Source organism: Pelodiscus sinensis, chromosome 1 (genome assembly GCF_052426305.1).
Source record: "Pelodiscus sinensis isolate ZL-2025 chromosome 1, ASM5242630v1, whole genome shotgun sequence".
NCBI classification, from domain to species: Eukaryota; Metazoa; Chordata; order Testudines; family Trionychidae; genus Pelodiscus; species Pelodiscus sinensis.
Window position 1 is genome coordinate 58,653,622 of NC_143052.1, and position 19,959 is coordinate 58,673,580.

The 19,959-nt window shown below is 43.1% G+C and overlaps 1 protein-coding gene across 6 annotated transcripts in view; it reads right to left on the reverse strand.

Moving 5' to 3' along the window:
• Positions 1-825: 825 nt before the first annotated feature.
• RPAP3 (RNA polymerase II associated protein 3) overlaps positions 826-19,959 on the reverse strand; it is a 66,270-nt gene continuing 47,136 nt past the window's right edge. For 3 of the 6 annotated variants that reach the window (XM_089779550.1, XM_089779551.1, XM_089779552.1), the window contains exons 14-16: positions 19,572-19,669; positions 17,560-17,660; positions 13,268-14,352 (exon numbers count right to left, since the gene is read on the reverse strand). In XM_089779550.1, coding sequence (XP_089635676.1) covers positions 14,261-14,352; positions 17,560-17,660; positions 19,572-19,669 — 291 coding nt within the window. In that variant the 3' untranslated portion in view covers positions 13,268-14,260. Of the gene's footprint in view, positions 8,040-13,267; positions 14,353-17,559; positions 17,661-19,571; positions 19,670-19,959 lie in introns of those variants that run through there. The other 3 variants (XM_075930640.2, XM_075930630.2, XR_016349994.1) reach the window with 2 other exon arrangements.

Below are 19,959 nucleotides of genomic sequence, written 5' to 3' on the forward strand. Positions count from 1 at the left end.
TGTTAGAAAGGAAAAGGGCAACTCCCATTAAAGGCTAGACCTTTTGTGTTTTTCTTTAAAATGTCACACGGCTTTTGAATGATCTTTTAAAACAGTAATATTGTAAAACCTGCTTTGCTCTTTTATAATTGAACTAATTACAAGTACTGAAACAAGAATGTAGCCATTGAAAAGAAACACAGCATAGCTGCACCTTGCAGACAATGTAACAAACCAACAAAAACAAAGACTACTCCACAGGGGCCAGGTAGGTGTTTATTTTTTTTCCTGAAAGTCAGTAGGTGCTGCCCTTACTGTCTTTTACAATTTCCCCCTAGACATCTGTTAGCTAGAAGGCACCCAGCATCTTAGGGTCTTTATATGAATCAGTAGGTGGCATGGGCAGCGAGTTAAATGGGCTTGTGGTGCCCATGCTCCAACAATATTCAGAGCCGGGGGCCCTGCTCCACTAATGGAGCTGGGTCTCTCCCCTGGCCCTACCTGGAGCAGGCCCCGGCTCCCACCTGCTGGCTACTGTGCATCCTCCCCCCAGCCTCAGAGCATCCTTGCTGGCATAGGCGTGTGCACAGGGCAAGACTGGCCGGCTGGAGGAGGAGAGGTATGATGGGGCAAGCCTGCAAGAAGATGCTGGCTGCCATGGTGTCAGAAGCTTCACAGCCCAGGGCGGCCCCGCGGACACTTCAAAAGCTCCCCTAGGCACGGGCCAGTGCGGAGTGGCAGGAGCGCTGAAGCAGCGGCAGAGCTAGCGGAGCCAGCTGGCCAACCAGAGATAGGGTGGGAGGGGGGCGTGGGGCGAACCTGTTGGGCATGGCAGGAGCCCGGCCCGGCTGCGGAGGGGGGGGGAGGGACTCTCTGGGGCCAGTGGGGAGGACACATGGGGCCGACAGCCTTCCCCAGGTCGCAGCCTAGCCCATGGCATGGCTGCTGCTCCCAAACAGAACAGCTCCCGCTGGCCAACCCACTGTAGGTGGACTCAGTGGCAGGGGAGGGAATAGCCATACGGGGAAGGGGCTTCATGTGTTCTGGGTTCTGTCCCAGGCTGTGCTGCAAGCTTGTATTTGATGGACCAGTTGCTTTACCTCAGTTTCCCCCATCTGTATAACAAGGATTAAGAAGCCTCTCCTGATTTCACTAATTGCTAGGATCAGGGCTGGGGGAGCCTCATTAGTTCTATGCTGCTGCGTTGGTTTGCCACAATTTCAGAGGAAACTCGTCCGTTAAGTGTAGTTTCTCGCCGACATTTTAAAGCCACCCCTCCAGCACACCTCCCCCCCCACATAGCTTCTTGTAAAGCCTCTTTGTTAGAGTGCTGTAGGCTGGCGGGGGCCCTTTAACAAAGCCTTCCCCTTGGCCAGTGTGAAATTGGGGGCCAAAAGATCTAAGCAAGCCTGGGTTGCAGGAATGGGGGGATTTACAGAAGGAGCAAAACGGCTCTTTTCTCTGTGTCCCTGGCACTGGGGCAACAGCCACTGGAATGCTGGGCCCAGGTGCACCGCCCACAATTCCGAAAGTGGTTGTTGAATTACAGCATTCAGGAAAGAGGCACAAAAATGATCAGAAATAAGTTGCCAGGAGGCCAAAAGGATTTCAGGAAGGCACACTTTGGAGAAATAAGACATCTAGTGAGTTGAGATGAGAGGGGGGGAATCAATGTGCCCTCTAGTCTTTTCCATCCATGTGCAGAATAAATTTTGTTATGTGCACCAAAGTGAGTTTGAATGTGCACCACCAGGACAAACACAAACCTAAATGTGGGCATGCTGCTAATCAGCTGGGTGGCACTGGAATCGCTCTTGAGCGGCCGCATGAGCACACAGGTTACAGGGAACACTGGTAAGAATGTTGAAATGTACTTGTGTAGAAGAAAGAAGATGGAGCAGAATGAAGGCCTAACAGATCATAAACTCCCTAGAAAGTGTGCAGCAGAGTGTGGCAGATGAGAATGTTTGGGGGAAACAAAGTTCCCTTCCCCTGGGTCTGAAGATGAATTTCCCAGATCAGAGAAGTATCCATTTTGTAGTTATGATGCTAGCTTGTTTTGATCTGTATTTATGGAGCTTCTCCCCTGCTAAACAGACATTCTTGCCTATTGCTGTATAATTTGGCTTTTGCTCATTTCCAGTTTACAGGCCCATGAACACTCTTTCTTCTGAGGATGCAATACTGTAAATGGAAAAATTACATTAAAGACGCCTTTCTCACTTCGGTTTATGGGGCTCTACAGTGAGACTGAAAGAGTTCGGTCTATTTGGCTTAAAGTTAAGGGGTGACTTGGTCTATAAATACCTGCTTGGGGCAAAATACATTTGAGAGTGGGCTCTCCAGCCTAGCAGAGAAAGGACTAACCCAGCCCAATGACTGGAAGTTGAAATTAATCCAATTCCGATGGAGAATAAGGCCTGAATTTGTAACACAGAGTGACTACTCTGTGGCACATTCTACCGGGGGGGGTGGGGGGGGGGGTGGATGCTCCATCACTGACAATGTTAAAATCAACAATGGTTATTTTTCAGATCTGCTCTGGGAATTATGTGGGGGAAATTCTCCAGCCTGCCTTCTACAGCTCATTCTGGATCAGTGGTTCTCGTACTTTCTGGAATCAGCCCTCCCCTCCTCTCAGTTCTGAGTCAAGGAAAGGGGCCCTGGATATCCCTAGACCAAGAGGCAGTGAGCCTCATTTCTCTTCCTGCTGACTGGTGTAAGTGAGGAGTAACTGCCCTGGTCTTAACGGATATACATTCTGCTCATGAGAGGAAACTCTTAGAGGGAACAGTTCCCCAGCCTTTCCGCCCTCGAGTTAATGTCACACACATTGGGTTAATGCAATTGCAGGATAGTTGCATGAGGGGGGGTTGGCGGGGGCCAAACTAATCCCTATTGGTAGGAGGATGGTGGGAAAAGTCCTTAGGGGGGGGTCACATGACACCTTTTACTTCTGGTCATGTGTCCATCTTACCTGCGAGTTTTACCTCCAGAGGTGTGGCTAATGGGAGTCAGGGGGTGTGGCTAATGGTCAGGGATGGGCAGGAGAAAGGAGGGTGAGACTAGACCCATTCTGGGCACCACCAAAAATTACACAAACCTGCCGCCCCTGGTAGGTGACACTTTGGCCTGAAGGACTGAAGGTTACTGGATACTGGAAAGTGGGCCATGTGGGACTTTCATGAGAATCTATTGTTTAAATCAATGCCAATCTCTTAGAAAAAAACCTTACTATTTTGTTTTAAACCACCATTTTTGCCATCAGTTTCTAATTGCCTTGTGTCTAGAACTAATAGGATTGCAGGGTTCTGTGGAGAACAGAGACTGGGAAGAGGCAGCACAGGAGGAGAGCAGAGGCAAGCAGGCACTATGAGACTACGTCTACACTGGCACCCTTTTCCAGAAATGCTTAAAACGGAACAGTTTTTCCGTTATAAGTATTTCCGGAAAAGTGCGTCTACATTGGCAGGATGCTTTTCCGGAAAAGCACTTTTTCCGGAAAAGCGTCCGTGACAATGTAGACGTGCTTTTCCGGAAAAAAGCTCCGATAGTCATTTTCGCGATCGGGGCTTTTTTGCGGAAAAGGCTACTGTGCTGTCTACACTGGCCCTTTTCCGGAACAGTTTTTCCGGAAAAGGACTTTTGCCCGAACGGGAGCAGCATAGTTTTTTCTGGAAGAACAGACAATTTTACAGTAGATCGTCATTGTTTTTCTGGAAAAGCAAGTGGCCAGTGTAGACAGCTCGCAGCTTATTCCGGAAAAGCAGTCGCTTTTCCGGAATAAGTGGTCCAGTGTAGCACAGCCTGAGGGTATCAGTCTGGAGGGAGGCAGGGTAGATTTCAGAGGTTAGCAGGAGAGGTAAATTTCATTGGGTTGAAAGAAAGGAGAAGAGGCTTGAAACCATCATCTCCAGTTGCTCAAACAGCACTGAGCACAAGCATACTTGTCTTCACTGCTCCTAAAGCTTAAGAGGTTTGGAGGAAGAGCCTTGGACTGATAGACCGATGGGAAAGAATTAAGCCACTTGTCATTTTCTCACAACTGCAATTTTCCACAGTAGATCTGCACATTGTTTTAGCACAAGTGCTACTGGAATTCTACAGTAAAGGGAAACCAGTGTTGAATGACTTTGGACTCACTTCTGATTGTGTGTCATCTGTTTCTACTAAGCTTTGATTCAAAACATGCAGGAACAGTGGCTGAAGATTTCCTGAGTGTTTTATTAGATTGTGTGGGCATCTCTAGCTAGCTAGATTTCCACATTTCTACTGAACATACCACACAGGAAATAAAACTAGTTACTAGCCTTTCTATAGCTATTGTTCTTCAAGATGTGTTGCACGTTTCCATTCCAATGTAGGTGTGTGTGCACTCTGAGCAAAGTAGCTGGAATTTTTTTGCCTTAGTGGTATCTATCAAGTTGGATTATAGTGCTGGTTTAAAGGATCCTTACAAACCCCCTATTATTGTATGACCTTGACCAAGCCATTGGAGCCTTATCTTGTAAGCTCTTCCGTGATAGCAGACCCTGTTTCTTGTATGGCACCTAGACTCCAAGTGATACTCTATTTGGGAGCAGGGCTATGAGAGCCTGTAGTTTACCTAAGGTTTATACTTACAAAGCAGTGCACTGACTTTAGTCACCTCACATAGATAGCTTGTATTAATTTTAAAGACCTGGTGTGTGTGTGTGTGTGTGTGTGTGTGTGTGTGTGTTATTTTAATGTGTGGCCAGAATCCCTGCACTGCTTTGTAAATGTGCATTTAGACTTCTCTGCTTTTCTGCATGAAACCATCATGACACCAACTAAGTATTTATAAATCTGAGATTTTTTTATTAAAAGGTGCTATTAAATCACAAATTATCAATAGCCCCCAGCTTTCCCAAACTAGCAAACAACTTTTCCATCTAGAAGATGTGGAATTTGAGAAATTTTCCCATAAATGTCACATCAGGTTTTAAAGGAATTCATTATAGACCTTTCATTGAGATTAGAATGACCACAAAGTGTATAAAAATGAGAATTCAGTAACAAAGCATTCCCCTACCAAGTGAGACTGTCTTCCCATTGCTGATAAATTAATCCAGTACTATACTGTGATTTTTTTAATAGTTTCAAAGCTATAAACGAGAGATAACCACTGTAATTTTCACATGCTCTGAAATTCATTCACCAAATGTGAAGAAAAATACAAATGAAGCGAGATTTAAAATGAGAGAAGCCCATGAGTTTTTTAAAAATATGCTGCAATCAAAAAATTACAGTGGAACTTTACTGATACTTTATTAATGAGTAAGCTTAATAATTTTCATAAAAATAGTGGCCTTCCCTCACTTCTCAGAAAAAACAGAATATTGTGGCATTAGATGGTAAGTTCTTGTATAACATAGGTGACAATACATTTATTAGTGAATAATAAATTGAGGTTATTTGTAACTTGAGTTCTTTGACAAATACTGCATATTCACCCTCATGATATTGGCACCAGTCTTTCCTATGTGTTGTTTGGAGATGGGCTGGTTCAATTTGCCAGCAACTGGATGCTTATAACATCACATAAATGGATTCTTGAAATTACAAACAAGGGTTATTCAGACCAATTTGCGACCTTACCATTCCCTAATCAATGGTCCCTCCCAAAAGAGCATTTTGATAGAGGTTCAATCTTTACTCCAGCTTCAACAAACAAAAGATGGTGGGTTTTCATTCTATCTATGATCTAAGAAAGCTGAATGATTTTATCTAAAGGCTCCAGTTTTGAACATTGATCCAGGCTTCCATTATATCCTCTTTCTAACATGGATCCAAACCAGATGGCAATACATTTATTAGTTAATAAATATAATTACATTTCACTTGTCAAAATAGCATGATCCAGTGGACAGGGCTTGGCCCGAGACTCAGATGTCTACTGCCCTCTCTGCCACTGAGCTGCTGTGTGACTGGTGAAAGTCAGTTTGTCTGTTTATTCACCTGCTCTTTGTCAGTTTTACCTTGTGACATTTCTTTCTGTATTCTTCATAGAAATATTATTTGATATGGACCAACTAAGATACATTTTATGGAAGATGGGTCATGTGAGGAATCATTACAAAGGCTATGATTTACTAAATGTATTTCTTATTTGTATGTATATATTATTTCTGTATCTGAAGTTAGGAACATTGACTATGTAACAATTACATCTGTGTACGTATTTGGGAGAATGTCCACCAGATAATAGGCAATCTGCCTGGATAGGCTATTTTAAAGGACAGTAAAATTTTGAAGTTACTAATCTCCCATCATCCAGAGAAGCTTCCTGTAATTATGCCTTGACATTGAAAGGTCATCTGATATTAACTGCTACCTTAGACACGTCAGGCATTTTTCCCACTGGAAACAAAGGGTTCCCACCTTACATAAATCCTATTTAAGGCTGAGAAGAGAGTCAATCAGGGCTCTTCTCCATTACCTGCCTGCCCAAGAAGAACTGCTAAAAATATTTAGAGAAAAAAAGGAACTAAGCTGGGGAGAGACAATGGCTGGGTCTAGGTTATGATAAGGGTTTAGGCTGTAAGACAGTGGTCACCAACCAGTAGATCATGATCTACTGGTAGATCTTGGAACCTCTGACAGGTGATCCTGAGAGGTTTGGCCAGGAGGCTATCAAGTGCTGGCACTTCGTCTTCCCCTCAGCACTGCCGTGTTACTCCTGCCCTCTGCCTTGGAGGTGCCCCTCACCCCTGGGAGCCTCCTGCTTGCTGTACAGGGCACAGGAAGAAGAAGAGGGAGTGCTGATGTCAGGGTGTCCCTCCCTCCACCTTGTACCCCATCTTCACAGAGCAGAGGGGGGCAGGGATAGAGAGAGTTTGCTGGCTGCTTTGGGAGTGGTGCAGGGTTAGGATAGGGGTGAGCTTGTCTTAGCCCCCTGTGGTAAGCAGTGCCCAGCTGGAGCTCAAATTCCAAACCCTGGCCCCAGACCTGAACCCCTCCTGCACCCCAAACCCCTGCCCCCAGCCTGATAAAAGCGAGTGAGGAGGGAGGACAGAGTGAGCAGGGGCAAGGCTTCGGAGAAGGGGTGGGAAGGAGAGGGGGCAAGGGTATTCGGGTTTGAGGTAGATCCTGGGTTGTGCTTAAATTCAAAAAGTGATCTCATGCTTAAAAAGGTTGGGGACCACTGCTGTAAGAGAAATAATAAGCTCTGAGCTGCAGAAACTCTGCAAACTGCCTAAAACAAAATTTAGGGTTTCAAATTAGTGTGTAACTTGTTGCTTTGGTATATTAAGATTAGTTTTCATGTTTTATTTGCTCACTATTCTGCTTTGTCCTGTTTGCTATCCCTTATAATCAATGAAAATTTACCTTCTGTAGTTAATACTTTTTGTTCATCCCAAAACAAGCAATTGATATTGGAGGGAAGGGAGATAAAGCATAACTCCCTTCCACATTCAGGGAGGCATTTTGTATGCAGTTGCATTGGACAAAACTCTGTACAGCACAAGACAATGTTATTTTGGATTTGCACTACAAAGGAGGAGTGTATGAGTGCAGGGTAAATCCACAAGCTGAATCCTCTCACACAGGCTAGGTCTACATTGCAGGGTTTTTGTGCAAGAAGTAGTTTGTGGAAGAGTTCTTACACAAAAACGTCTTGCGCAAAAGTGCGCCCACACCTCAACAGCACATTGCAAAAGTGATGTGGTTTTGCACAAGAGAGCAGCCACACTGCATGGACACTCTTGCGCAAGAAAGATCTGATGGTCAGTCACAGAATGGCCACCAGAGCACCTGTGCTTTTTCAGAAAGGCTCTTTTTGCACAAGAAACCCCTGTGGAACATGCACACATGCCTTTTTGCACAAGAGCTGTAGCACAAAAAAGTTATGCCTCATAGAAGGTTTACCTACACCACAAAAAGTTATCTGTTCTGCCATTTTACTGTTGATTTCCTTGCACAAACATATACTTGAAGAGTGGACGCTCCGTGGGTTTTTGCACAAAAATGGCTGGTTTCGCGCAAAAACCTTGTAGTGTAGACGTAGCCACAGAGCTGATTTCAGTCTATGTCTGCAGCTGGGTGAGAAAGAGAGAGAGGTTAAAGAATGCTTGATAGCCTGGCATAGCAGGCTGACGTTTTTTGTATGTATTTGTTCACTTAGACCCTGATCAGAGCCATATAACCAGACCCCAGCTGGCTCCATTTGTAAGATGGGTTCTTATTTGACCATTTATAAACCACAGACATTAGAATATATTGGTGAGGTTTTGCCATAGTTGTATCTATGTTTATCAATTTACCAGTATTTGGGTGGGATTCTTCACAGTTAACGGCAACATCAGTACAAGCAGTACGGAGTCTTACTTTTTAATATAATCCAGATAAACACCATTAACTAAACTATTGATGTAGTGGGGGAGAGAAGGTCTTAAAAAACTGAAGATGTCTGGAAAAGAATCACTGTCTGATGCTACTGTTTGGAAAGAAATAAGATTCCCGTAAGATTATCCTTCTACCAGGGAATTTGGGAACCACCTTAAAAAGCAGGAAAGGAAAAGAATTCCCTAGCAGATACGGTTGTTTGCTTCTACTTCTAAATCAAGCTGCTTGAGGAAAATAAAGATAGCTGTAAACTAGAACCTTAAAGGCAGAATACTTGAAAGCTGCTTTTAGAAAACATAAAAGCCTTGAGAAAATACTTTTAGAAAAACAAAGAGGAGTCATCAAATTACACTCTTAGAGGTTCAGCTTCACAGTACTGATTAAAAGAGAGGGTATAGAGTGGAGAAGAAAGAAGTGTTTTGAACTTGACATAAGGTAGAAAGGGCACAGGGAGAGAGAGAGAGAAAAAATTCAAAGGAAGAGTCCAACTGAAGGTGACAGAAATAACAGGGAGAGCTAGTGCAAATGATTGAATGAGAAATACGGTGAGGAAGCAAAGGAGTATAATAGAAAAAAAGCAGAAAAGAGTGCTCCAGTACTCAGTCAAGTTGAAACAAATGACTAGGGATGAGAAGAAAATGCAAAGTATAATTAAACGTATCCATGAATTTTAAGACCCTTCATTTTCATAGGTCTAAGCAGCACCTAAGTACAAGACAAAGAGCTAAATCCATCCATGGTGCAACTCCATTGTCTTCAGCAGAATGACAGCTGCTTACATTGAGGCTGAATTTGTCCTGCAGTATCAAACAACTACTCTTGACCCTGGTCTACACAAGGGAGTTATTTCAAAATACGCAGAACATCGACACTAGCAAGCCCATTATTTTGAACAGGCTGATTATTTCAAATTCTGTACTTATGCTTTCCTTGGGGAATAACATTTATTTCAAAACACTTATTTCAAAATAGTGTGGATGCTCAGTTGCTGCTATTTCAAAATAACTACTCCCCAGAGTAATTTGAAGTAATTACTTCCCAGTGGTTTCAGGGGCTCTAAGTCGAAGTAGCATGTCCACAATAATGGAGCCTGCCTCAGACTAATTTCATGGTTTCCCCGATAGTGGGGGCATATTATTTTGATTTTGTTATTTTGGGAGTTATTTCAAATTTAGGTATTTCAAAATAATCTACTAGTGTAGACATGTCCTGAGACAAGAGGAGTCAAAGTGAATTCTCTGTTTCCTGGATCATCAACAGCAAAAAAAAGATTCTTCAGGTTACATTTTGTTCTCCTAAGCGTTTGTGAAAACATTGGACCAGAAAGATATTGAGGTTAGGAAAGCATTACTGAAGACATAATCTAAACACAATGGAATTGCATATGTGTAGATGGGGGTATAATTTGGCCTGCAGAAAGTCTAAACTTGATAAACTGAGTTAGTCCCACTGTCTGATCTCAGGGAAGGAAGAAAGTGGATGGAGGAAGTAGGAAGACAACACATGGTTAGGATGTGAATTAGTGAGATACAATGAATAAGGAGTTCCACAAATCCCTTTTAATAGAGACCCCTCCAAGACAGAAAGGCTCTATAATGACATTTATGGAAGGGGAAAAAATTAATTTAGTAGATCAGCTCCTTTAGAGTGATGGAAGGTGTTCTGTGACACGCTAATGGGGGCATTCTGACTGTCAAACTGGCAGATATGCCAACATAAGGGGGAGAGTCTGATGGTGCAGGAGTGGCACAGAAGCTCTTAAGCAGCACCTTTTCACTGTTTCCAGCATAACCAGTGTAGACATTAAAAAAAGGGGTACAGGTAGGATATCCCTATAATGCACCAACTCATTTGCAAAAGCTTGATCAACCATGGCAACAACTTCTTGTAAAGTTAAAGAATTGTACAGCTACAGAATACCACAAAGATGCCATGACAGATTCCAGTTAATGCTTTTGATCTATTGCTATAACCTGAATATATAGCAGGCAGCAAGAATGCAGCAAAAATGAGAGCACACACAAGGACAAAAAACCAACACACACACACACACTCTTTGGCTATGTCCATCTTGTTCTACTTAAGTTTTATTGGTTTGTTAGATGTTCTAGATTTTTACAAAGTTATTTAAAAACACCACAGACTGAAAAATCAAGCACTCAAAAGATAGAAACTACCAGAATTCAGTTTGTCTGTGCAACCTGAATGCGGCCCTTAGAATAAAGGGTGTGATTTTCAAAAGCACAGGTCCCTTTGAAAGTGTGACAAATATGAGGGCTACTCAGAAAACAAGGATAAAAAGAAATACTGCATAGTTATCCATTCAGGAAGCACACACAAACTTTTCTGCATTGATTGAGACTGGGAGGTACTGCAGAAAAAAAATGCTATGCAATCATTTAACTTACTCATAACATATACATACAATAGGGAGCAGAATTAAGGTGGTAGAGAGGTTACAAGTAGGATTTCCTCTGTAAAGGTTCATTAGCTCTGAAATAAGATCCTGACATTTCCCTAATGACAATATTGGCTGGATTAGCTCCAGGTAAAGTGGTGGGACACTGTTACCTTTGTTCTCCCTTGTCCCTCCCAGCAGCATCAGGCACTGCCTGGGCACAACTGAGGAGCTGGTCCACTGTTATGAATTATTTATTTTTATCATAATGCCTAGGAGCCCTAGTAGGGCCTCATTATATTATAGCTGTACAAACACTGAACAAGAAGGTTGCCTTGCATATATTTTTTCTTTAGATTATATCCAACTTGGAGAATTAAAAACTAAATAATTTAACAATTGTAATCAGTTACCACTAAAGTGCTGAAAAAACCTTAAGAGTTTAGGACCGCTCAGGACTTCCAGATTTAACCAGCCAATTATCCTCTCTAAGTCAGAAAGAAGTTTGAATTCTTTCTGTGAATGTTATAAGTCTTCTGTATGATTATGGGCAAAGCATTAACCCCTCCATGAAATGGCATTGCTGAACAAAGTGATCAATATATTCTTTCAATGAATAACAATTCTTCTGACTCCACTTTGTTATTGCTTAACCAAGGATAGCCAAGGTGAGAGCAAACCGGCTTAGAAAGAATGTTAGTAAGTGTTGGTCACACTTCCAAAACTATGCCAGAACATGAAAATGGGAATTTAGTGCAGCTGTTTTCTACTCTCTCTCTCTCTCCATGCTAAGGCTGTAATACATTTTTTCGTCGTTTGGTTACGCAGATAGGAGGTTCTGCTTGTAGTGCCTTTGCTATCTGACATTTCCTCTCAGATGTGTGTATTACCATTACAGTGAACCCTCGCTACTTCGCGGTTCGACCATCGCGGATTCACGACTTCGCGGACTTTTTTCATTACATTATGTATATACGTGAATCCGCGATGGTCGAACCGCGAAGTAGCGAGGGTTCACTGTACTGTGAACATAAAATTGATCCTTACCAAAACTTGAAAAAGCCTCGGGGGAAGCCGGCGGGGGGGCATCCCAAGCGCGCCTGGGCTGCTCCCCCGCCGGAGCCCCTCCGCGGCTTTCAAAGCCTCGGGGGGAAGCCGGCCGGGGGGCATCCCAGGAGCGCATGGGCTGCGCCCCCCGCCGGAGCCCCTCCGCGGCTTTCAAAGCCTCGGGGGAAGCCGGCGGGGGAGCATCCCAGGCGCGCCTGGGCTGCTCCCCCGCCGGAGCCCCTACGCGGCTTTCAAAGCCTCGGGGGAAGCCGGCCGGGGGGCATCCCAGGCGCGCCTGGGCTGCGCCCCCGCCGGAGCCCCTCCGCGGCTTTCAAAGCCTCGGGGGAAGCCGGCGGGGGGGCATCCCAGGCGCGCCTGGGCTGCTCCCCCGCCGGAGCCCCTCCGCGGCTTTCAAAGCCTCGGGGGAAGCCGGCGGGGGGGCAGCCCATGCGCGCCTGGGATGCCCCCCGGCCGGCTTCCCCCGAGGCTTTGAAAGCCGCGGAGGGGCTCCGGCGGGGGCGCAGCCCAGGCGCGCCTGGGATGCCCCCCGGCCGGCTTCCCCCGAGGCTTTGAAAGCCGCGGAGGGGCTCCGGCGGGGGAGCAGCCCAGGCGCGCCTGGGATGCCCCCCCGCCGGCTTCCCCCGAGGCTTTGAAAGCCGCGGAGGGGCTCCGGCGGGGGCGCAGCCCATGCGCGCCTGGGATGGCCCCCCGCCGGCTTCCCCCGAGGCTTTGAAAGCCGCGGAGGGGCTCCGGCGGGGGAGCAGCCCAGGCGCGCCTGGGATGCCCCCCCGCCGGCTTCCCCCGAGGCTTTGAAAGCCGCGGAGGGGCTCCGGCGGGGGAGCAGCCCAGGCGCGCCTGGGATGCCCCCCCGCCGGCTTCCCCCGAGGCTTTGAAAGCCGCGGAGGGGCTCCGGCGGGGGAGCAGCCCAGGCGCGCCTGGGATGCCCCCCCGCCGGCATCCCCCGAGGCTTTGAAAGCCGCGGAGGGGCTCCGGCGGGGGCGCAGCCCATGCGCGCCTGGGATGCCCCCCCGCCGGCTTCCCCCGAGGCTTTGAAAGCCGCGGAGGGGCTCCGGCGGGGGCGCAGCCCATGCGCGCCTGGGATGCCCCCCGGCCGGCTTCCCCCGAGGCTTTGAAAGCCGCGGAGGGGCTCCGGCGGGGGAGCAGCCCAGGCGCGCCTGGGATGCCCCCCGGCCGGCTTCCCCCGAGGCTTTGAAAGCCGCGGAGGGGCTCCGGCGGGGGAGCAGCCCAGGCGCGCCTGGGATGCCCCCCCGCCGGCTTCCCCCGAGGCTTTGAAAGCCGCGGAGGGGCTCCGGCGGGGGAGCAGCCCAGGCGCGCCTGGGATGCCCCCCCGCCGGCTTCCCCCGAGGCTTTGAAAGCCGCGGAGGGGCTCCGGCGGGGGCGCAGCCCATGCGCGCCTGGGATGCCCCCCGGCCGGCTTCCCCGAGGCTTTGAGGATCCTACTTCGCGGATTTTCATCTATCGCGGTCGGGTTTGGAACCTATCTACCGCGAGAAACGAGGGTTCACTGTACTCTATTCCTTTGTCCTCTCCATGCTGCATTATTATTCTGCTTAAAACAGCCCATAAGAAGCACCCCAAAGCTTCAGCTGCAGAACTACTGGCCCAACTTGTAAAGGGGATGGATTGATAGAACTATGTTAAGAATTGTGCCCTCTGTGCAGTATGATATATATTCACATTTTATATATTTTCATTCAGCCACAGGTGCAATTTAGGGTTTTAGTGAATATTTTAAAACCTTTTATTGTTTGGTACCTCGTCACTTAATAGAGCTTCCTTTTGTACTGCTGCAGAGGTTGAGGATCACTGGGGCAGTTCAGCTGTCAGTGCCCAGAAGTCAGCAAAAGACATTTGGAATTTATTGACAATAAGACCTCAAGTTTGCTGAGCATCAGCTGAAGTTTTCATATTGTCCCGCATAGCATCTATTTAAAGCTAAATTTAGCTTATCTGAGAAATGTAAGTTAAGTAGTACATTTTATGTTAAAATACGTTATACCAGCCAATTTTGGTATTTTGAATTAAACACTGTTCAGTTTATTTCCCAAAATAAAACTCATGCTGATCTTGTAATCATCAAGTTAATCATTCTTACCAAAACTCACAGTTTATAAATAATTAATTTTATTTCTGAATAATCCAGAGTCTATTGCCCTAATCCTATAGTTCATTCTGCTCAAGTGGGCACGTAGGCCTGGGGGGAAAAGGGGTCACACTGGAAACAAAAGGGCGCTGAAATAATGGACACAACTGAAGAATTGGTACATAAGCCATTATTCTTTCTAGGCACTTGCCGTTTGGTTATGTCTGTTATAAGGATTTCATTACCTATATAAATGCAACTTTATGGATGTAATTCTTCCACTGACTTCAGGATAAGTTGCTCAGAGAATAGGTGTAGAATCAGACTACTTCACATATATAAAATATGTAACATCAATAATCTCATTAATACTGAACACCATATTTCTTCTTCAGCTCTTCAAAAGTATTGTTCTCCAATCCTGATTGGTTCACGTAACTGAACAATGCATGTGCAGCTGTAAGAGAGGATAAAAATTAACATGGCTTTCCATTTTTAGTCTTTTAGACACACTAAGATTTTAAGTTTACGAACAATCTGAAACAGAAAATGTCTTTTTTAAAAAGCTAACACATTTAGTATGTCATCTAGATTTATTAGATCAATAGGAACTAGTTAAAACAATATTTGTCTATAAAACTGAAAACAAAAACAAAACAAACAAAAAAATCCACCAAATGGCAACAGTCGTCATTTTTGTTTTGGTGCTCTAAACCAGGGGTCTCCAAACTTTTCAGCCCGAGGGCCGCATTAACTATCAAACAGCAGCTCGGGGGCCGACTACACACTTGAGGTCCAAATAAAAAACAATCAAAACATGGATGTTGTTTTTAATTATTTATTTAATATTATTTTATTCAGTTATTATTTAATAACACATTGATACACTACACATGAACACCTGTATTAGTGTGAATGGTGAAATTGTTTCCTGGGTGCCAAAATAGCAGACATTTCTGGCTTTAGATTTGTTGTCCCTAACATCAACAGTGACCTGAGATTATCATCGGACAAGTTTGTTCTCAAATTGTTCTTCATGTATTTCATTCTTGAAAATGATACACGTAAATTTCCGTAATTTTTTTTCCGTAGACAAAAAGGTCTCCACGGGCCGGATGAGAGGGCCTCGCGGGCCGCATCCGGCCCGCGGGCCGTAGTTTGGAGACCCCTGCTCTAAACTATGACTAAAGGTCCTCTGACAGCAAGTAGTAAGCCAAAAAGCCCCATAATTCCTTAAACTGATGTCTATTCCTGATGGTAAAAAACAGAAAAAATAAGATACAAGCTATCTTGTCTTTATGATATTAAAACAGAAGGTAAAAAGTGTGTGCCAGTTGTCAAACAAAATTGGCATAAAATAAAACTGTCTATTCAAATATAAGCAGTAATAAAAAATATACTGAAGTAAAAAAGTAGAAAAATTTCAAGTCATGAGAAGGCTTCCTTGCAAAAGACAATTTGTCCAAGAGGGTCATTTTTTATTACACTGAAAGAGTGGTAGATGTAGTAAAGCTCAGCTGAATGTAGTAATTTCCTAATTTTTTTTAAATGTACATTTATCAGCAATAGATGGAAGGCACCAAATGGCTTATGTGCATAAAACTGATGGTCTCAGTATAGACCCGAAGTAGACAAATATTCAAACATATACATCATAGCTGTGTCTAGACTGCATCCCTTTTCTGGAAAAGGGATGCAAATTAGACACAGCGCAATTGCAAATGAAGCGGGGATTTAAATCTTCCCCGCTTCATTTGCATAAACATGGCTGCCGCTTTTTTCGGGGTCAGGGCTTTGCCGGCAAAAAGCGCCAGTCTAGATAGGGATCTTTCGGAAAATAAAGCCTTTTCTGAAAGATCCCTTATTCCTCTTAAAATCAGGAATAAGGGATCTTTCGGAAAATAATGGCTTGCTGTACGAAAGAAAGAATGATCAAGGCGTAAAGAGTAAAACTCCTGTGAACTAACTGAGGTGATGCTTGAAGAAAAGTGCTGATGCATACTGGAAGAACAATTTAGAGATGCTTTCACTGTCTGCTTAAATTTGTTCTCTGACAAAACAGAAGATGTCAATCTCTAACACTAATTAGTGTTCATATAGGTGTTAGATTTCTCAAAAATAAAATTAACTGAAAAAAATAGATGTCAGAAAACAATTACACTGTATGACTAATATTCAAAAGATGCTAAGAGGAATCCAGTAGAATCTGGTTTATTCATTACATAGGAAAACAACCAATATTAAAACACACCCACACAATTTTTTAACAAGGGTATTGGGGCGAAATTCTCAAGGTAGGTTACAGCCCTTTGCATAAAAGTGGTACAGAGGGATCATAATGTAGCTGCAAATGTCCAGCAGAGATGTCCCCGAAACACAGAATCTCTGCTGGAGTATGTGTACTTTTGCAGATCCCGAGGCATATATCCTACAACAGAATGCAGAGGGACTAAAATGGTGGAGGAACAACAGTGCAGGAAGGCCAGGGAGGAGATCTATGATGGCAATTATCAATTGACAAGGTATATTAATGATTCTTTTCCAATGGCTTAAGTTATAGCTGCTATGAAGTAGTTCTAAGCTGCATTACAGCTAGGGCCAGCCATGCAAATCAAGGGTCTGTTTTAGCCTAACAACCTTCTCCTGTCCCAAGACAGAATCAATTTTTGGGTTTTTGTTTTCAAATGGCAAGTCATTGTATTTCCTTTTGGCGCTCTCTAACGTAAATAAAGGCCTTTTTACAACAAGTTGTGCCTTGTTATTACACTGATGGGGAAAATTCAAAGGTGGCAGCACACAGTACTGCAATTAATAAAGGAGTTTCACTCAAACATTTTAAAGATTTTCTTCTCAAACATGATTTAGTGGCAATCAGGTATGACATCTTGCATATTTGTACTATATTGTGCTAGATTACAATGGCAGCTATTGGGGTTTGTATACAACATTGCTACTTAATATTGAAAATGGTAGTCATAACCAGCATGTCTTTTCTGGCTGTTAGTTTGAGTTTTAAGGAGATCCCAAAAATGAAAATCTCTAAACAGCACATTTAAAACAGCTGATTTGATCAAGCATGCATATGCAATTCAAAATCATCTAGATTGAATTTCTACATTTCAAAAGTATTCAAAATGTTCTAAAAGCTCTGCTCTAGGAATTCTTTTGGTGAAGTTCCATGGCTTGTGTTATACCAAAGATCATACTAAATGATTACAGTGATTCTTTCTGGGCTTAGACAGTATCCTAAGGATAGGTCTCCATTTCTTCCTTTTTTTAAAACCCATTTACAAAAGCCATAAATAAACTGATCACTCAGTCAAGGAGGATATGATTTGTCTGGAATGTGTCAGCTTCACAACTGTATAGGCAATAATTGTCACTACACAGTGGTGAAACTTTCCCTTCTCAGAATAGTTGAGTTCAGTGCTTTTAGACTGATGCTCTCCCTCTCCAACCTCTCACAAAATAAACTGAAAATCTTTTTAGAAGCATGTAGTTAAAGCTGCCTGTGAAGTATAAATAAATAAGAATTTGTATGTCTATTTGCATCATCATTATAAACTGAACTGATACTGAAATTTATTGTTTCTGGCTGAAACAAGACCTATGCCAAGATCCAATGTCTTAAAAAAAATAAAATTCAACATTACTTTGTGCTTACTTTTTTTCTCCAAATCTGACATAAACATCACTGCCATATCAAATCTTTTTATTTCAGATAGCTTCTGGAGAATTTCAAGGATAAGCGTTGGTTTCTCTTTCCTAAAATAAAAGATTATTAAATACATATGCAAATAGCTACTTCTGATTAGAAAGATCCAATAGCGATAAAAAGGATTATATATTTCAAGCTACAGAACAAATATTTTTTAGTAATAGATAAAGATAAAAACATGCAGAAAGGAGGTAGGTTGACAAGGCATAAACATGAAATCATGCACTAGCTATTACTATTCCTATACAGGCAGTCCCCGGGTTACATGGATCCGACTTACATCGGATCCCTACTTACAAACGGGGTGAGGCAACCCTGCACTAGCTGCTTCCCCCCAGCAGACCAGGGAGACGCGAAGCTAGCGCCCCTCCCCAGCAGACCAGGGAGATGCAGAGCGGCTTTTCTCAGCAGACACCTCAGCTTGAGAATAAAGGACTGAGGGAAGTGAGGTGTGGGAGAATAAAACTGAGCTCTGGAGAAATGTTTGGCTAGAGTTTCCCCTACAATATGTACCAGTTCCGACTTACATACAAATTCAACTTAAGAACAAACCTACAGTCCCTATCTTGTACGTAACCCGGGGACTGCCTGTATATCAAATCATACTTTTCAGTACCCAAAAGACTGGTGCTTAAGGTGTGTGTTTCTTGTTGAACTTTTCCTTTGAGCTGTTATTCCTGGCTCATGATAATGAAGAGGAAAAATAAAATTCATGTTGTTTCCAAACAAAAATGGAAGCAACAGATAATGCAATTTACGGCTTTTCCCTCGGAAACACGTGCTCATACAAACTGTGTTAAGTAAACTGCCTTAGTAGTAAGAAATACACTTGACTTACCACTTTAGACCTCTACAGATCATGATCTATTGATTAAATGTATAGAAATCCATAGGGTTTCAGGGGTAAAATAAGGAGAGATATTTTAATGGGAACCTAGCAATTTGATTGTGGTGATGTGCCTAGTAATCAGAATGCATAATTGCTCTCATTTTTAGCACTAAGGAAAAGGTATCAGGATTTTTTTTTGACAATGTTAGCATGTGAGATCACTTACCTTCCTCTTTCACTATCAATGACTACAAGTTATCTTCTTTCTTCTTCATACCTCACATTCCCCTCCTTTTAAAAACTAGTTTTATCTTTCTGCTCCCAATAAATTCACTCTTTAGCAGCCATGCATGTAATAACACCGAATGAAGGACATGCCTCTTCAGGTGTGGTGATTCACCCGCATGATTTGCTTTTGATTGGCCAAAATTTGTTGCCAGCCTATACCCTGACTCTTAATTTACACTTGCCACTCTGCATAATAATAAACATAACATTTTTAGAGCCCACATTTATTCAGAGGAATGGCAAATTATTCATAATGAGCGAATGAATTTTATGCAGCACTGAAACATGACAGAAATAATTGCTAAATGCTTTTTATTTTCTTAATATTAAGATTTCCATTTCCACACACATGCTTGCTACTTCTGTGTGTTCTGTTACAAAGTACAAAAATAAAAACCAAGACACTGAACACATGACAATGAAGACAGCTAAAGTAATGAAATTTGTTTGAATTTCTTAGTTTTTTTGCTCTTCTTTGAATTATACTGAATTGTTTTAAAAATGAATTCTGTGCTAATGGAATGTGCTGTCCAATAAAAACAAATCATTTTTAAATAGATCACTTAGTAGACAGTCAGTAGTCACTACTGAGACAATATGAAGTTTAACCAATGACTAAATCAAAAGGCTTTTTATTACCAATTTTCCCCTAGCTAGTCCTTCTGAAATACTCTTCTGTATTGAAAGTTAATTTCTTCAGGAATACATTTAGATAAGCCAGTGTTATATGCTTTTAGCTATCAGAGTATCAACAATATGTTCTGTAAGGCAAACAGAAAAAGCCTATGTTGGCAGCAAGCAATATAAAACCCTAAGATAATTAGTAAAGAACTGAACTTACTCAATGTAAAAGTCTTGCAGAATTTTCAAAATCTGGTTAAAGACATCTGGATCTAAGGATTTTTGGAACAGCTTAGGGTAAAGCGAAGGCTCTATTTGCTTTGGAAGAATAAAAACATTGTTATTTATAGACATAAAACATGATTCAATCATGAAAACCGAAACAAATAATTTTAAGCTCTCCTAAGTAGGGTCCATTCCCTTCCACATACTTTATAGTGCCTATCAACATCATGGACCCTTCTGAAAATGAATAATAAAAGCTACAAGAATACATTTTGGCCTATTATTCATACGTCCTTCTATTCTGTTGAATTGACAGCTGTAATTACAAGGAGATATATTTCTCTTCCTAGAGCTACTCATTTTATTTTATTAACTTGTACCTT